General features: G+C 52.4%; 2 protein-coding genes across 3 annotated transcripts in view; both read right to left on the reverse strand.

The window, feature by feature from the left end:
- Positions 1-348: 348 nt before the first annotated feature.
- On the reverse strand, positions 349-2671 carry DHRS13 (dehydrogenase/reductase 13). The gene is given in 6 exon segments (XM_050909203.1): positions 349-653; positions 1302-1490; positions 1493-1612; positions 1691-1814; positions 2334-2452; positions 2545-2671. Coding segments are annotated over 6 exon segments (984 nt in total).
- A 696-nt stretch (positions 2672-3367) lies between these two features.
- PHF12 (PHD finger protein 12) overlaps positions 3368-14418 on the reverse strand; it is a 32880-nt gene continuing 21829 nt past the window's right edge. Inside the window, exons 9-15 of one of the 2 annotated variants that reach the window (XM_050908835.1) lie at positions 13523-14339; positions 11311-11433; positions 9806-9949; positions 7664-7762; positions 7028-7110; positions 5207-5345; positions 3368-4527 (exon numbers count right to left, since the gene is read on the reverse strand). In XM_050908835.1, the coding sequence (XP_050764792.1) occupies positions 4193-4527; positions 5207-5345; positions 7028-7110; positions 7664-7762; positions 9806-9949; positions 11311-11433; positions 13523-14339 (1740 nt within the window). In that variant the 3' untranslated portion in view covers positions 3368-4192. The remainder of the gene's footprint in view (positions 4528-5206; positions 5346-7027; positions 7111-7663; positions 7763-9805; positions 9950-11310; positions 11434-13522; positions 14340-14418) is intronic. The other variant, XM_050908836.1, reaches the window with a different exon arrangement.

Here is a 14418-nt window from a genome sequence, read left to right on the forward strand (position 1 = left end):
AAGGCAGGGCGGCAGCTTTGCTGCAAGTGCGAGGTGGGGTGCGCTGCGTCGCTTATGCATGTGTGCGTGCGTGCAAGCGATGGTGCACCGCACCGTATAGCGTGCACGCACGCCCGCTGCGCGGGGGCAGCTCAGGGTGCTGCAGCCCGCAGGGCCCGGCTGCAGCGCAAGAGCAGGAAGCCGAGCCTGCCCCACAAACGCGGCCGCGGCCCCCCAAAATCCAGGGCTGGGGCTGCCGGCGCGCGGGCCGTCCTCTTCCTCCCGGGATGGCTCCATTTCGCACCCGACCTGAGGCAGCGCCGGCGCAGGAGCTGACAGGCGGCTCCTTCCCTTTCACCAGCGTCACTTTTATTGTGGGACAGCAGCGGGGGCTGGCGAGGGGCTCCCCCCGGCCCCCCCCAGCCCCACCAGCTTCTCACTGGTCTCCCAGAGCACCCGGGCAAGCCGGTCATCGCGGGCCGGCGGCCACGGCTCCTGCAGACAGCAGTCGGCGAAGTAGCGGCCGCTGAAGCGCTCGAGGCCCTCCTGCGTGGCGCAGTGCAGGGAGGTCTGGGCGCCCTCGGCCGCGTCGCGGAAGAAGAGCCAGGCCAGCGGCAGGAAGAACGGCTTCAGCCAGAGCGGCGTGTGGCGGAAGAGCTCCGTGTTGACGAACCCTGGGGCGAAGGGAAGCGGCCGTGTCGCATCCCGGCTCCCGGCAGGGAAGGGCCCACGCAGGAGCCGGTTGCTCCGCTGCAAGAAATGGAAGTGGCCGCGCCAGGGCGGCCTTTGCACGGGCAGCTCCGCTGTGGCCTTCCCCGGGAGCGCTGCCAGCGCACCGTCTGGCCTTGCGATGTGGCCGTGGCACGTGGCTCGATGGTGTGCACGGTGTTCCGTGCAAAAAGTACGGTCTGTGCAAGGGTGCGCTGTGCAAAGGGATGCTCCTGCAAAGGGCCGTACTGTGCGAAGGGATGTTTCGTGCAAAGGGTGCACTGTGCAAAAAGTGCACCGTGCAAAGGGACGCTGTGCAAAGGTTGCATCGTGCAAAGGGACGCTGTGCAAAGGTTGCACCATGCAAACAGACGCTCCGTGCAAGGGGATGCTTCCATGTGAAGGAATTCTCTGTGCAAAGGCTGCACCGTGCAAAAAGCGCACCATGCAAAGGCAGCCCTGTGCGCAGGGCTGCTCCCTGCAAAGCATGCACCGTGCAGAGGACACCCCACCCAAAGGGACACCCCGTGCAAAGAACATCCCACAGAAATGCTGACGGTGAGCCCACCCTGTCCCACCATCCCTGGCTCCGGGCCACAGAGCCGGGTCCCTACCTGGGTGCACGGCGTAGCACGTCACCTGGGTGCCCTGCAGGCGCGTGGCCAGCTCACGGGCGTGCAGCACGTTGGCCAGCTTGCTGTCGCAGTAGTCCTGGAAGGTCGACAACGGGCCGGGGGGTGGGCGGCCCAAGGTTTCGGGGTGCAGGCGGCCGGCGCAGTGGGCGCGGGAGGCGACGATGACCACCGGCTGGGCGCGCAGCTCTGCAGCCGCTCCAGCAGCAGCTGGGTGAGCAAGAAATGGCCGAGGTGGTTCACCTGGAAGGGGAGGCTGAAGCCGTCCTCCGTCGTGCCCCCGGCGCTCACCCCTGCAAAGGAGGCAATGGCAGCCCAGGGTGGGTGCCCCGGGGGGGGGTGAAGGGGGGACTGGGGGTGCCGGCGCTCACCCGCGTTGTTGATGAGGAGGTGCAGGTGGGGCTCCTGGCGCAGGAAGGCGCTGGCGAAGGCTCGCACCGAGCGCAGGCTGGCCAGGTCCAGCTGCATGAACTGCACCTCCGCGTTCCCCGTCTCCTGCGGGCACAGCGTGGCCTGGAGCAGGGTGGCCCGGGGTGGGGGTGGGCACCCTGCCTGGGGGGGGGGGGGGGGGCTGGATCCAGCTGGGGGATGCTCTGGGGGCTGGATCTGGCTCAGGGTGAGGGGGGGGCTGCAGGGTGCCCTGGGGCTGCAATGTGCTGGGGGGTGGGTGGGTGAGTGGGGGTGCCCCGTGCCAGGGCTGGGGGTGCCCATGCAGCCCACCCGTGGTACAGGGTGCCCGTGCCTCGGGGTGCTTGGGGTGCTTGGGGGGTGTCCCACGGGGGTGTGCCAAGGGTTCTCCCTGGGGCGTGCCATGTGTCATGGGGGTCTCCCGGGGGTGACCGGGGGTGTCCTGGGGTTCCCCCGAGGGTACCCACGGGGGTGTCATGGGGGTGCCCATGTGATGCCCAGGGATGTCCCATGGGAGTGCCTGGGGGTGTCCTGGGGGTCCCCCGAGGGTGCCCGGGAACGTCCCACGGGGGTGTCCCGGGGGGGTGCCGGTGCCGCGGCGCTCACCGTGCGGATGCGGCGGGCGGCGGCCTCCCCCCGCGGGACGCTGCGGGACGCCAGGACGACGCGGGCCCCGCAGCGGGCCAGCTCCAGCGCCGTGGCCGCCCCGATGCCGCCGCTTCCCCCTGCGGAGAGGAGCAGAGCAAGAGAACGCAGCGGTTGAGCGCGGGGCCGGGCCGTTACCGGCGCCGTTACCGGGGCCGTGCCCGGCGCTCACCGGTGACGATGGCGGTGCGGCCGCGGAGCGTGGGGCGGGTGCGGGGCGGCGGGACGCGGCGCAGCCCGTGGCGGAGCAACGTGTAGAGAGCCAGCAGCAGCCCGGCACCCAGCAGCGCCCACCCCATCCCGCCGCCGTACCGGCACCGCCGCCGCCGCCGCCGCGCCGTGTCCCGCCCCGCCCCGGCAGCCGGTCTTCCCCCGCCTCCCCGGGGCGGGAGGAAGGACGGGGACAAAGGGGCCCCGCCGCTTCTTTCGCAACCGAAGCGTTGAGGGTGATCGGCGGGGAGCGCAAAGCGAAGGCCTTGGCGGACAGAGAAGATGAATTCGCGGTCCCGGGTGGGAGCGGAGGGAGGAAGGAGAGGAGGAGGAGGCGGCGCGGGTCGGCCCCCCGCCAACCTGCAAGCCGCCTCCTTTGCTACAAACCCCAGCACCAAGGGAGGTAGCACGATGCCCTAAGGGCGAGGGGTGCACCCCATCACCCCTAAACCCAGACCCCACCTCTCTTGCCCAGAGAGGCAGTAGATGCCCCATCCCTGGGAACATTCAAGGGATGATCGAGTTGAAGACATCCCTGCTCCTTGCAGGGGGGCGGGTGGGTTGGACTAGATGACCTTCAAATGTCCCTTCCAACCCAAACCACTCTACACCTTCCAGTCCCCGTCCTGGACCACCAGCATCCTCCCACATCCCCACGCAGGACACCAGGCTGCCTCCACCCGGGCACAGCCCCTTCCCGCAGCTGGGGCTCCTTCTTCTGCGGTCAGACACTCTGGGGAAGCTCCAGGTTGTGGTGACAAGAGTTAAGACAGACAGTCAGAAAACAGAATGTGAAGTATTTTTTTTTTATATACAGAATACAGGAAAGTTTCTGTAAAGTCTAAAACGTTACAATTACTATGTACAGTGGAACTAGCTGTTCTGCTGCGGGGAGGTGGCATATAAACAAAAGAGACAGACAGGTTACGACAAACGATCTGCTACAATAGACAATTTGAGGAACGTCATACCACATGTAGCACTGTACACAGCTTTAAAACATTGAAAAATGCCATCACTGATGTATTTACACAGAATCCAACACTTTTCCTTATTTGAAATAAAAATAGGATGGACACCAGGAAAAGAACTCATTTCTCACTGCCCATAATACACAGTAGCTACTTGTAGTGCAACCATAGCAGGGAGGGATGGGAAGAATAACTGTGGGAAGAAGAGCGCTTCTTTACATTAAATAAAACAATGATATTGTATAGATTTGCTGTATGAAAACTGTATTTCTCTTTTAATATAAAACTATTGTCACTGGCACAAAATAGAACAAGTTTCTGATTATTTTACAACTGCATGGGAACTATCTGTCAGAGAGAGTCCTCGAGTCAGACAGCGGTCGCCCCTCGCTCTGACGCGTCCTGCTCTCACTGCAGTTTTCCTTTTAAAATGAAATGTATAGTACAAATATATGTGCAAATGCCCCTAAAACTTGAGCAAAAAAGAAAAATTAAAAAAAGTTAAACGTTCTTCATTTCATGCAAACGGCGTGAACAGTCTCTGGGCCGACACAGAAAATCCCACCTCGGTTTGTACATTTTTGCATTGCAAGAGTCTGAGGGCGTTTTCCTTACACCAAAGCTCTCTTCCTAAAATTCCTAGGGAACGGAGTTGGACCGCAGCACGGGCACCTGGTGGGTTTTCAGAGAAAGCTTCTCCTCCAAGTCCATGTCTTGTACTAAGGCAGTGTCCCCCTTGGGCTGTTTGGTCGCAAATTCGGTAATGCTGAAAACAAACTGCAGGCAGCCCAGCTTGATGTAACTGCCGTGGTGGAGCAGGGCTGTCCCCTCCCAGCCAGCCCCGCTGCCCCCTATTAAGCTGGAGCTGCTGGCTTTGCAGTTACAGGGTTTCCGATGCTGCCCTTGTGCCTGCGAATTCATCACAGCGGCTTCTTCATGCGGCTCCTCTTCTTGTTTTCTGTTTTTATGTCGTTCTGGAAAAGAAAAAAAAAAAAACCATGTAAGATTCGGGCAGGCCAGCGGCAGCTTGTTTTCATCAACAGGGGCTACTGCTGAGGTGCCTCAGGGGTAAGATCCTCCAGCCAGGAGGCATTTCAGTCGTCTGCAGTGAGCGGCCGATAAAAGGGAAACAGGAATCTCCCCACAGCCCCGGAGAGGCAGAGGCATTTCCACATCTATTTCGGCAGCCAAAAAAAAAAAAATCCAAACAAAAAAGGAAGCCGATCAGGTGGAGAGCAGGAGTAAGCCATGCGGGGATGGGATGCCTGTAGCACAGTCCAAATCGCTTACTCACGGTCTGGGAGGGGAGGACGTGCCTGGGGAAACCCCTCAGTCCAGCTCTGAACCGGAGTTCATCAGCCAGAGCTGATGTCAGGCAGGGACTGGGAGCTTCGTTAACTCCAGCACCGGAGGCAGGAGCGGGGTTAACGGCAGAGCGCTGCGCAGGCTGAGGCACTCCCCAGGCCCCAGGCCCTCAGAGGAAGGTCTTGTGTAAGCCAGGCCGAGGCCCGCGGAGAGGCTCCCCTTTTGCAAGAGGTGCATCGGCCGCTGCAGGACAAGGGGCACCAACAAGGAATCGATTTGCACCCGCTCCTGTCCCCCCCAATAGCTCCCTGTGGTGTGACGTGGGGCCGGCGCTGTCTCAACACTCACTTATCACACTCTGCACTTTGGCAACAATACTGCTGGGAGGAGTGGGCATCATCTTCTCCGAGAAGTCACACGAATACAGAACGTTGTCCACCGTCGTCCCATGCTCACTGTAGTTCAACAGCTCGTAATGTTTCGTATTCTGAAAAAAAGGGAAGAGGACGGAATAGAGACATCAAGTCAGAAGGGCTTCTGCCCGTATACCCCTTTGGAGCACTGAAACGCAACCCCTCTCTCCCTACTGCTCTTGATGGTTAAACAAGAGCAGTTAAATATCCTCCAGCTTCAGAGACCACCAACCCGACCCTCGTGCATGGCTCACGCTCACAGAACAGCCGGCTCTCCAGCAAGAGCTGCTTCCCAGCAGTGAAGGAGGGCCAAAGCAGCTTTGAGGAGAAGTGGGTTTTACCTACTGCACTTGGACCGACAGATCTTTTGGAAACAGGGATTCAAGCCCATTCTCACAAAGCGAGTGCACCGTTTTAACAGGCACGCTAGATGCAAACTTGGCCCAAGACCTGCGCCTAGCAGGGAAGAGATGTGCTTTGGAAAGCAGACACAAGATGGCAAGAAGGATGCCAGCGTGCTGCAGCAGCCACAAGACAGAGACAGTCTGGGACTTACAGGCCTTTTGCAGACGCTGAAATGCTGGGAGACACTACCGTGACACGCAGCATTACACAAGCAGCGTCACACTCAACTGAGCTTTGCAGAGGATGTTGACAGAGCGGAGAGGATTTCAGGTTAGCTCACAGGAATCATCTGAGGGCTGAAGACCTTGTCCCCCAGGAACTACAGAGCTTTAATCAAGTTACAAAAACTCCCCGTGCACAGGGGAGTAAGTTTTCAAGTAACCTACTAGACTGCAGAGACCAAGGCCAAGCACGAGCTGCCAATGGCCAGAAGCAGAAACAGCAGGCAGAGCCAAGGAGGGAATTCTCCTTGTAGAGCAACCACAGCCATAGGAGGCCTGCTGGAGTGTGGAAGAAGTTCAGTGCCTAGAGCCTGATTTAGGATTGACCACTGTGAGGAGATGCTTCAACACAGATTTAAGGTCTGGATCCCATTACCGAGTGTGTTCCGTAGCTTGTAGTGCACTGGAGGAATGGCTAAAGCCGGCTCTGGGTTAATCCTGGATCCTGCTCAGTAGCTGTTTGACAAATGGCGATATAAAAGACTCTATCTTGCTTCAAAGACTGTTTCCATGCTAAGAGACATCTCCAGCGGCGCTTTTATTGGCAGACCCGCCAGTCTATTTACTTCAAGAACAAACTAATCTCTGGACTGTAGTTAAGGAGCAACCGTAGACCTCGGTTTATGCTGAGAGCTTAACTGAAATGTTAATTAAATAATTCATACAGAGTACTGCAGATGGCATGAACACTTTGCACCACCATCACACCTGAAAGCGAGAGACTCGGAGCAGTTCCCTGTTTTGTTCCAGCTGAGGTTCGATGTCGACACGTAAAGTTTAGCTTTTATTAACAACGCAGCTGGATCAAAAAGTATCGAACCGTTTCTATGACTTTTTCTTTCCCTAGACACCAGCAGTGACAGTGCTTACTTGTGGTCAGTCTTTGTCCACAAGCAGTTAGCTCAGAGAAATCATGCTGGCAAAGCTCTGTGCTTCAGAAAAGGGTTTGACAGAAAACGCTGACGCAGCCTTGACTGGAGTGAAACCATTCACAGCCCTGGCTCTTACTTTGTAGTCCACAAAGGAGCACCACACAAAGACAACCTGCTGCCTGCATCTCCAGCTCCCGCTGCCATGCATGCCAAATAATAAAAAATAAAAAAAAATATCCCCACCACTCAGGCACTCACCTCATCATAGAATATGCAGGCATGTTTGCCAGACACATAGTTACAGTGACCATAGCTTGTAAGGCACACATCCATATCAGCTCCTGCCAATGGGGAGGACAAAACAGGCTCAGTTCGTTTCAGAAAAAACTGTCAGGCAGCGGAGAACAACAGACAGAATTAAACTTCAATTAGCAAAACAACAGGGGAGCAACTGCCTTTGTCCCCGCTCCCAGGACTGCATGAATAATGCTGCGATAAGCCACCGAACAAAGTTTCAGTGGGGGAAGGGAAGCCTAGCAGCTCCATGAAGGTTGAAGAGCATTTCACAGTTACTGGGTCTATCTGGAGCACCACAAGAATCTAAACAGAAAGAAATGAAACCTGCAAGGAAACCGTAACTCTTCTCTCCATCAGTCAGGCATTAATCTCCAGGAGAGCCGTTCTGCTAATTTTGACACCAGCCAGGTTACAAAGGTGCAACCCCAGAAAGATTCAAGCGGACGGGGAATTTCCATGTTTCTTGGTAGCGAAGAATCCCAGTACAAGCGGCCACAATGGGTCTGTTTTCTTCCACACCCACTTGGCAAACACTTAGGGAGGGTCAGGGAGAACCACCCTGATTCTGAAAGGTCAGGGCAGGAAAAAGCCACTCACCTGTCCCAATGTAGAGGGTTCGATAGCACATATTGACTGCACCCCCTAAGCCCATCAGAGGATAGAACACCGCCCGGGCTTGCACTTCCTTTCTTTGCGCTGCAAGATAAAAAGAAATTACTTGAACAATGTTATCAGCTACGAAGGCTGCTTCACCCCAGTGTCCCCAGCGCTAGACTCTCCAGAAAGGACAGATCCTAAGGAGGATGCAGTCAGCTTTGGCCTAAACTCCAATTCCCGACCCTCTAGGAATGTTTGTGCATTAAACTTCTTTTTGCCAGTCATCAGAGGAGATTGCTCTCTCCAGTAACCCACACAAGCCATGCAACTGGGGAAACGTTAAGACTGAGTGTGCACAATGGAGCCACACTGAGGAAAACACAAGCCTCCTACCACTAGCTTCTTTCTTAATCTCTTCCACTTTGGGTAATCAAAGAGCTGAGTCTTGCTGTCAAAGTGCCACTTAAAAAAAAAATTGGTGCTGGTGAATGTCACCAACTTAACAGCTGCAATGTCACTTCTAGTGAAGCTGCAGGAAAAACACACGGGTTGAACAGGGCTTCTCCAGGGACAGACCCAGCTCCCAGGACAGGATGATTTACCGAGTGGACTCCTTTACCCTCAGGTCGGTCCCTATGGCACGCTGGACAACGGCTGCTCCAGGGCTGAGCCTCCAGAGCAGCTCCCTGGCAGCCAAATCCAAATCACACATGCTCACACACCCACATTAACTGGACAGAAAATCATCTCCTGTGGAACAGATATCAAACTCTGGACCACACAGGCCTAGCCGGGATTTCTGCAGCTGTCTTTCAGAGATAAGCCAGTTACATGTGGAGTTTAGGCCCCTCCTGATACCACATCTGCATGACAGTTTTACACCAAGAGTGTGAAATCAAAGAACAGATCATGAGGATTACGAGAGATTGCTTGCACAGTCACCTACATCAAGAACACTGGCCACAGTGAATGGCGTCACTGGACGTGCAGCACTCAACACAGCTGAAACGTGCAGGTTCCCACCTCTGCCCAGCTGCCCTGCACAAGTCCCTTCTGGCTCTGCTGGCTCAGTGGGGCTCACTAAAGGCTTTGGCTCTAATATTTTATCAGCAACGCTAAACAGTCAGCTGGACGCATCGTTCCTGCCCAAAAAGGGTGATGGGTTAAGAGAGCATCAATCTGCCTTTTGAAAGGCAGACTGCTGAAGAATTTCCAGAACTTGACTGTTATGAGCAGCACAGGAATGCAGCTCGTATCACAGCCTGGTGCTGTGGCCTACAGCAGTGTTCAAAAGAAGATTGACAAAGCGTTTAGAGAATGCCGTGATGCTACAGCAGAAAGCGAGCAGGCAAGCACAGAGTTTCAGAAGAAGGTTACTGACAGCTAGCAGACTTCTAAAGATCTTATCTTGGATATTTACCCCCAGGCCTAGCAGAGGGGGAGCAGACAACTGCTCCCACAACAAGGCTACCCAGTTAGTGCTTGAAAGCAGTTTAAATGGACTGGCTGCACGCGGAGGAACAGGAAGCCATGCTCCCCCTGCAGCTTTAGGTGTTAGCATGCCGATACCAGTGAGCATAAACAAAGACAATGCTGAACTCAGAAATCCGGAGATTTCCAACAGAAGCACAAGTTGTTTTCCATTATTTGCATTCAGTGTTTCAGCTCGACAGTGACATTATTCTGAACGGGCAACAACAACGTCACATGTATATTCTGTGCCCCAGTTCCTCCTGTTGGTGCGCTTGTCTCGCAAGCAACTTCTCCAGAAAGAGAGAGCAGGAATTCACATATTTCTCTTGCCCATCTCAAAGGTGAGGGAAAAAACAAAAGCAGCTGAACCTTCCCATCTCTTGCTAATTCTAGGATGAATAAAACACAACTTCACTAAAGGTTTCCAGCAGAAAATCAGAAGTTACTGAAGGTGTTTTCATTGCCATCATTTGTAAATAATTAAGTAGAGGGACCTGAAGGAGTTTCTGGCCAGTGGATATCCAGAGCAGGGGGATGAGAGGAAAGAAATGTGAAAGGTAGCATCAGACAGATACCAGAAGAAGAGGGTGATCTCCTTCAATGAATAGGCAAGGGAGTGCCAAAAAGCTATGGCTCAACATAAACCAACTATTCTAGGGCTGCTCTTACCTTCAATGTGGTTTCCCACAGGAGATTGCTGATGGGAACTGACACTGCTCGCTAGAGACTGAGCTTTGGAAGGAAAGAGCTGATGTATTCTCTGCAAGGCCAGAAACTTGATCAGCTGCTCATCCAGCATATTTATCTCAATCTCTGTTAATAAACAAAAAGCAATTAGTAAGTTATTCATGGAAAGTGTGCAATCTGAGCTGCAGTGGATTTAACTGTCCCACTTCCAAACTTGCCATTTGCTTCAACAGCAAAGACTTGACAAATTTTGCAATATCAAGAATCTTACATATAGCTGATCTATTACTTCATATCATCTCCTGTGAGCAGCGTGCGAGGAGGGTGCCCGTGATGGCCAGAGAGCTACAACTGAGGCAGCAAGCAGAAGTCTAGGGGAACAAGGACTGATAAAAGTTGAAAATCTGCTGTTTTGGCTCAGAATCAACAGGTCTGCAGAGGTGGACATCGCGCCCCTCTGGGCAGCAGGTTGGGTCCTTCTTGTGAAGCTCCATTATCTAGTTAGAAAGTCTAACCCTGCATTACAGAGGAAAGCTGTGAACACCTTTGAAGCTGCTACAGGCTCATTCTTGAGTCATGCGCTTTTGTAGCAGGGTCAATTAAACCAAACAGGGCAATTCAGACAATATTATTAACAAGCTTTAAAGCAGATCTGTTGCTGATAGCTTTGAAGTATTTATATTTGTAAAGCCCTACAGAGGTCTGCTTTCTGGCAGCAAGCAGGCTGGCTAACCTCTTCTTCCAAGAGCTGTCTCCACATCGATGACAGTTAAAACGGCAAGCAGAAGAAGCAGAGCTGTAACAGCCTTTCCCGATAGCAGAGAGGTAGTCTGGGCAGGCTGAGCAGTCGGGGTTCACCCAAGAAAAAGAGGGTCACACTGGCAACGCCAGAAAGGCCGTTCTTCAGATGCAGAAGTAGTCTCTGGCCACAGCCTCGCTATGCTACTGATGATTGCTGTTCAGCAATCTCCTCCTCCTGAAGTCACTCCACTAAGGTGTGGCATTTCTTGCCAAGTGCAACAAAAGGAAAATAAAAAAATGGGCCAGTCTAGGAGAAGACTGACAGAAGCAGAAATAAATCAGAAAATTAACTAACCCATTAGAGCATCACCACTCAGGTGACTGCTCGACTACAAGATCTATTGTTGCTGGACTTTATGCCCGGCGGGAACAGCTCTGGATTGCAGCTAGCACCACAACATGGCAGGGCTGCAGGTTTCTGCATGTGAATTCCACCTGGAAAGCAGCCTGTGCAATAGCTTTGTGATCGTTCCCCAGAAAAGCTTCAGGCTGAAACACTTCATTGGCCTTGCTGCCTTGGCAACACTACAAGTAGGGAAGCATGTGACATATTTAAGGTAATGTATACCCAGCCCCACCCTCACCTGACTGCAACCCTTTATCTCTGGAAGTTTTCCTTAAGCAGAGACAGAATGGGAAGCGAACACACACGGCTAGCAGAGACTGATAATGAACTAAATACTCACCGCCATCCATAAATGCTTTCAGGGAACTGGTGAGGTCCAACATAGCTGCAGAGCTTGAAGTGAGTGATGAGGGTAGAGTTAAAGCGCTTCCTATGGATAAGGTGCTGGGACTGACCTTACCATCTACAGAGAAAGATGGTGCAGAGAAGATATGTCACTGTGACGTTCGTGAGACATGCACCCAGCCCTCAGGCTGCACTTCGCTTCCAAGCTGCTCAGAATGACTAATTTTGCTCATAGTCATGCTTTGAAAAAGGCCTGAATTAGAGCCATTAGCTTTCTTCTCCTCACAGAAGGACTAGTGTGTGCCTCCAACACAGAGCCAACTGCCAGCTTCTGCCTCTCACCTCCAGTTCTCGGAGGAATTCTGGACCTATACATTTAAGCTCCTACTCCCTGTTCGAAGCAGCAGCAGTGACAGACTGTAAGTCATGTCCTATAGACACTGGAAAGATGAGCACCAAGTCCCCAGGAGCCTGAAGAGCTTGGTAAACCTAGAGACATTTGCCAAATACCTTGTCCAGGTCTGCACATGCATAAAAAGTCCAATTGCCACATTTTTATTTCTGCACAAGTCTGGGGTGTACTTCACTGTCCAGTAAGAATGTGACAGTCATAAGCAGATTTTATTATTTACAAAATAAAATCCTACTGGTTTGGCAGTGACCATGCAAGCTGAAAGAGGCAATGGCAAATGCCAGGAAACAAAATCCCTTTAACGCGTTCTTGATACCAGATCTTCTTGAGTTGATTTGCTTCGAAGTAGAACTACTATATGCCTGAAATTTATGGCAAAAAAAAGGTCATGAATGATTTGTATTTTTGTACTCAGCAACAAAATTTGCGTACCATAATTTAAGATCTGTTATAAATATATATCTATATGCATCGTGTCAGATGGAAAATCTAAATATTTACACTTTTCCCAAGAGACACTGCACCAAAATGATGTTTTAATGTGCGTTTTGTAGAACGCAAACTTTGCACCAAAACCAATTATTTAACATCTTAAGTAACTGCAAAATTATGTAGGGTTTGCAGTGCTCTTCAAACCCCAAGCAAGAAGTTTTCTATAGTATGGTCTCATTTCCTCTACCAAAACTTCTCCCAGCCTTACATTTCTAAGCAGGGCACAGTCAAACTAGCAGCCTCAGAGTAACCAAGTTCGTTTAGCTGTAAGCAAGGAGGCCAAGTACTCTGGGGACTGCTTCCAAACACGATGTAAAGTTCAGAAGTTACTCATTAAGGAATTTTAAAAAGAATAAGAAAAAGATGTTGCCTCTGTTGCTTGCAATCCCCAGATCTGAGCCACTCCCTGCAAGCCTGCCACTGAGCAGCTAGGAACTGCAAGAGAAGTGTCAGACAGCTCTTGTCGCATGCTTTTCAGCGACTGCTTCAACCCAACGTGCACCAAGAGTTTACTAGTTTGAGTGTTGAGCTGGTGTGGGGGAAGAGAAAAGAAGGAGAATGCTTTAAGTGAAAGCTTATTCTAGCAAAATTTGAGTTATGGGCAGTTACTCTGACTTCGACATCTATCAACATCTTTGACTTGATGTTTTTATACTGAAGAATGGGTATATACACTTTAACAGCAAGGTTTTTGGGTACAACTCAGGACAGAGATGGTATATCCAAGTCCATAACTACCCTGTATTAACAGACTAGCAGATACTAAACAGACTACAGCTTCCCAAGTCCGCATTTATCTAACGTCAAGGCTGTGCAGGTGAAGACTTCAAACACATCTGTACTAGGGGACACAACCATCGCCAGAACAGTTACCGTGTACAGAGATCATAGGATCAGATGCCAGACAGCTGCTCTTGTGAGAAGGACTACCTTGCAATCAAACTAGTGCTTTAAAACAAATCAGTAGTTTTAAAGCATCATCGGAGCGGCCAGTTGAAACAGGGAGACAGCAGCCAACTGATTTAAAACTACTGTTGCCTTCCAGAATTAAACTGATCTACTATCCTGCTTCTCAGGACAGAGTTCCCCTCTCAGGTATATGCAGCCAGCAAAAACACATCCCGTGGCTCCCATGAAGGGACCTAAGACAGAGGAGACTTGAGAAACTTCTCCCGGCTCTCCACAGAAAGCCCAATTCCCAGTTAAATGAGGGCATACTGCTAGAGTCTTGAGGTTCAGAATAACATTTAGCCTGAACGCTTTCTCAGCCCCCGGGGGCCAAGATCAGCTGTTTGGCACGTACCTGAAGGTGGTGCTGGTGAACAGAATCTGTTTGTGGACCCAACAGCAGAGATCCCATCTCCTGCAGCCTGCGGCGGGGTGAGAGCCCTCGTGGCGGTCAGAGGGGAGCCCATAGATCGCAGGTCTGCCGTCAGCGGTGGTCCTATCTGTGTCTGCACATTCTTTCTTTGCAAAGTGCTGGTGGTCTCCAGGCTGGCACAGGAGCTCGATATGGACGTAGGCATAGTTGTGACCGGCACAGAACCCCTTTGTGCACAAGAAACGGGTCCTGCTACGTTCTCTGTTTTGACAATGGTTCCAATGGTGTGATTCAGAAGTCCACAAGTCGCTGGGGGCGTGAGGGGCCGAGGCCACGTTTGCCGATGAGACAAAACAGGTATTGTGTTACCAGATCCGATTAGCCTCTGGGAGTCAGTCAACTGTGCTGAAGATTCGGATGAAACGCCATAGAAATGAGGACCGTTTACTTTAATGTCAGAGGCTGTCGGCCCATTTGAAGTCCCGCAAGAAGACACCTTCTTGGATTTATCTATACAAGAGCTGCAGTTGACATCTTCCTGTGACAAAGTCTGCTGGGATTGTGAGGAGCTCAAGGAATTCTGGGTGGTAATCCCTGAGGTGCAGGATGACATGGAATAGAGGGAAGGTGTGGGTGCCTTGTCAGCTGCCTGGTAAGGGTTGGCGAGTGAGCCGTCTGCCACAATAACAGGCTTAATATCAGCCTTCTCTGTTTGTTCAGAGTCCCAAAGCGAAGTCATCTGCTTAGCAGATAAATGTTTCAATATGCTGCACTGGAGCGCAACAACACTACAGAGCCACTGGGAGGAAGAAAAAAGTGCAGGTTAGCTCCACAGGCAGACAGTTCTCCCAACCTCAACAGTTACTCCATCGTTCACC

The sequence above is a fragment of the Gymnogyps californianus genome, chromosome 20 (genome assembly GCF_018139145.2).
Source record: "Gymnogyps californianus isolate 813 chromosome 20, ASM1813914v2, whole genome shotgun sequence".
Lineage (NCBI taxonomy): Eukaryota > Metazoa > Chordata > Aves > Accipitriformes > Cathartidae > Gymnogyps > Gymnogyps californianus.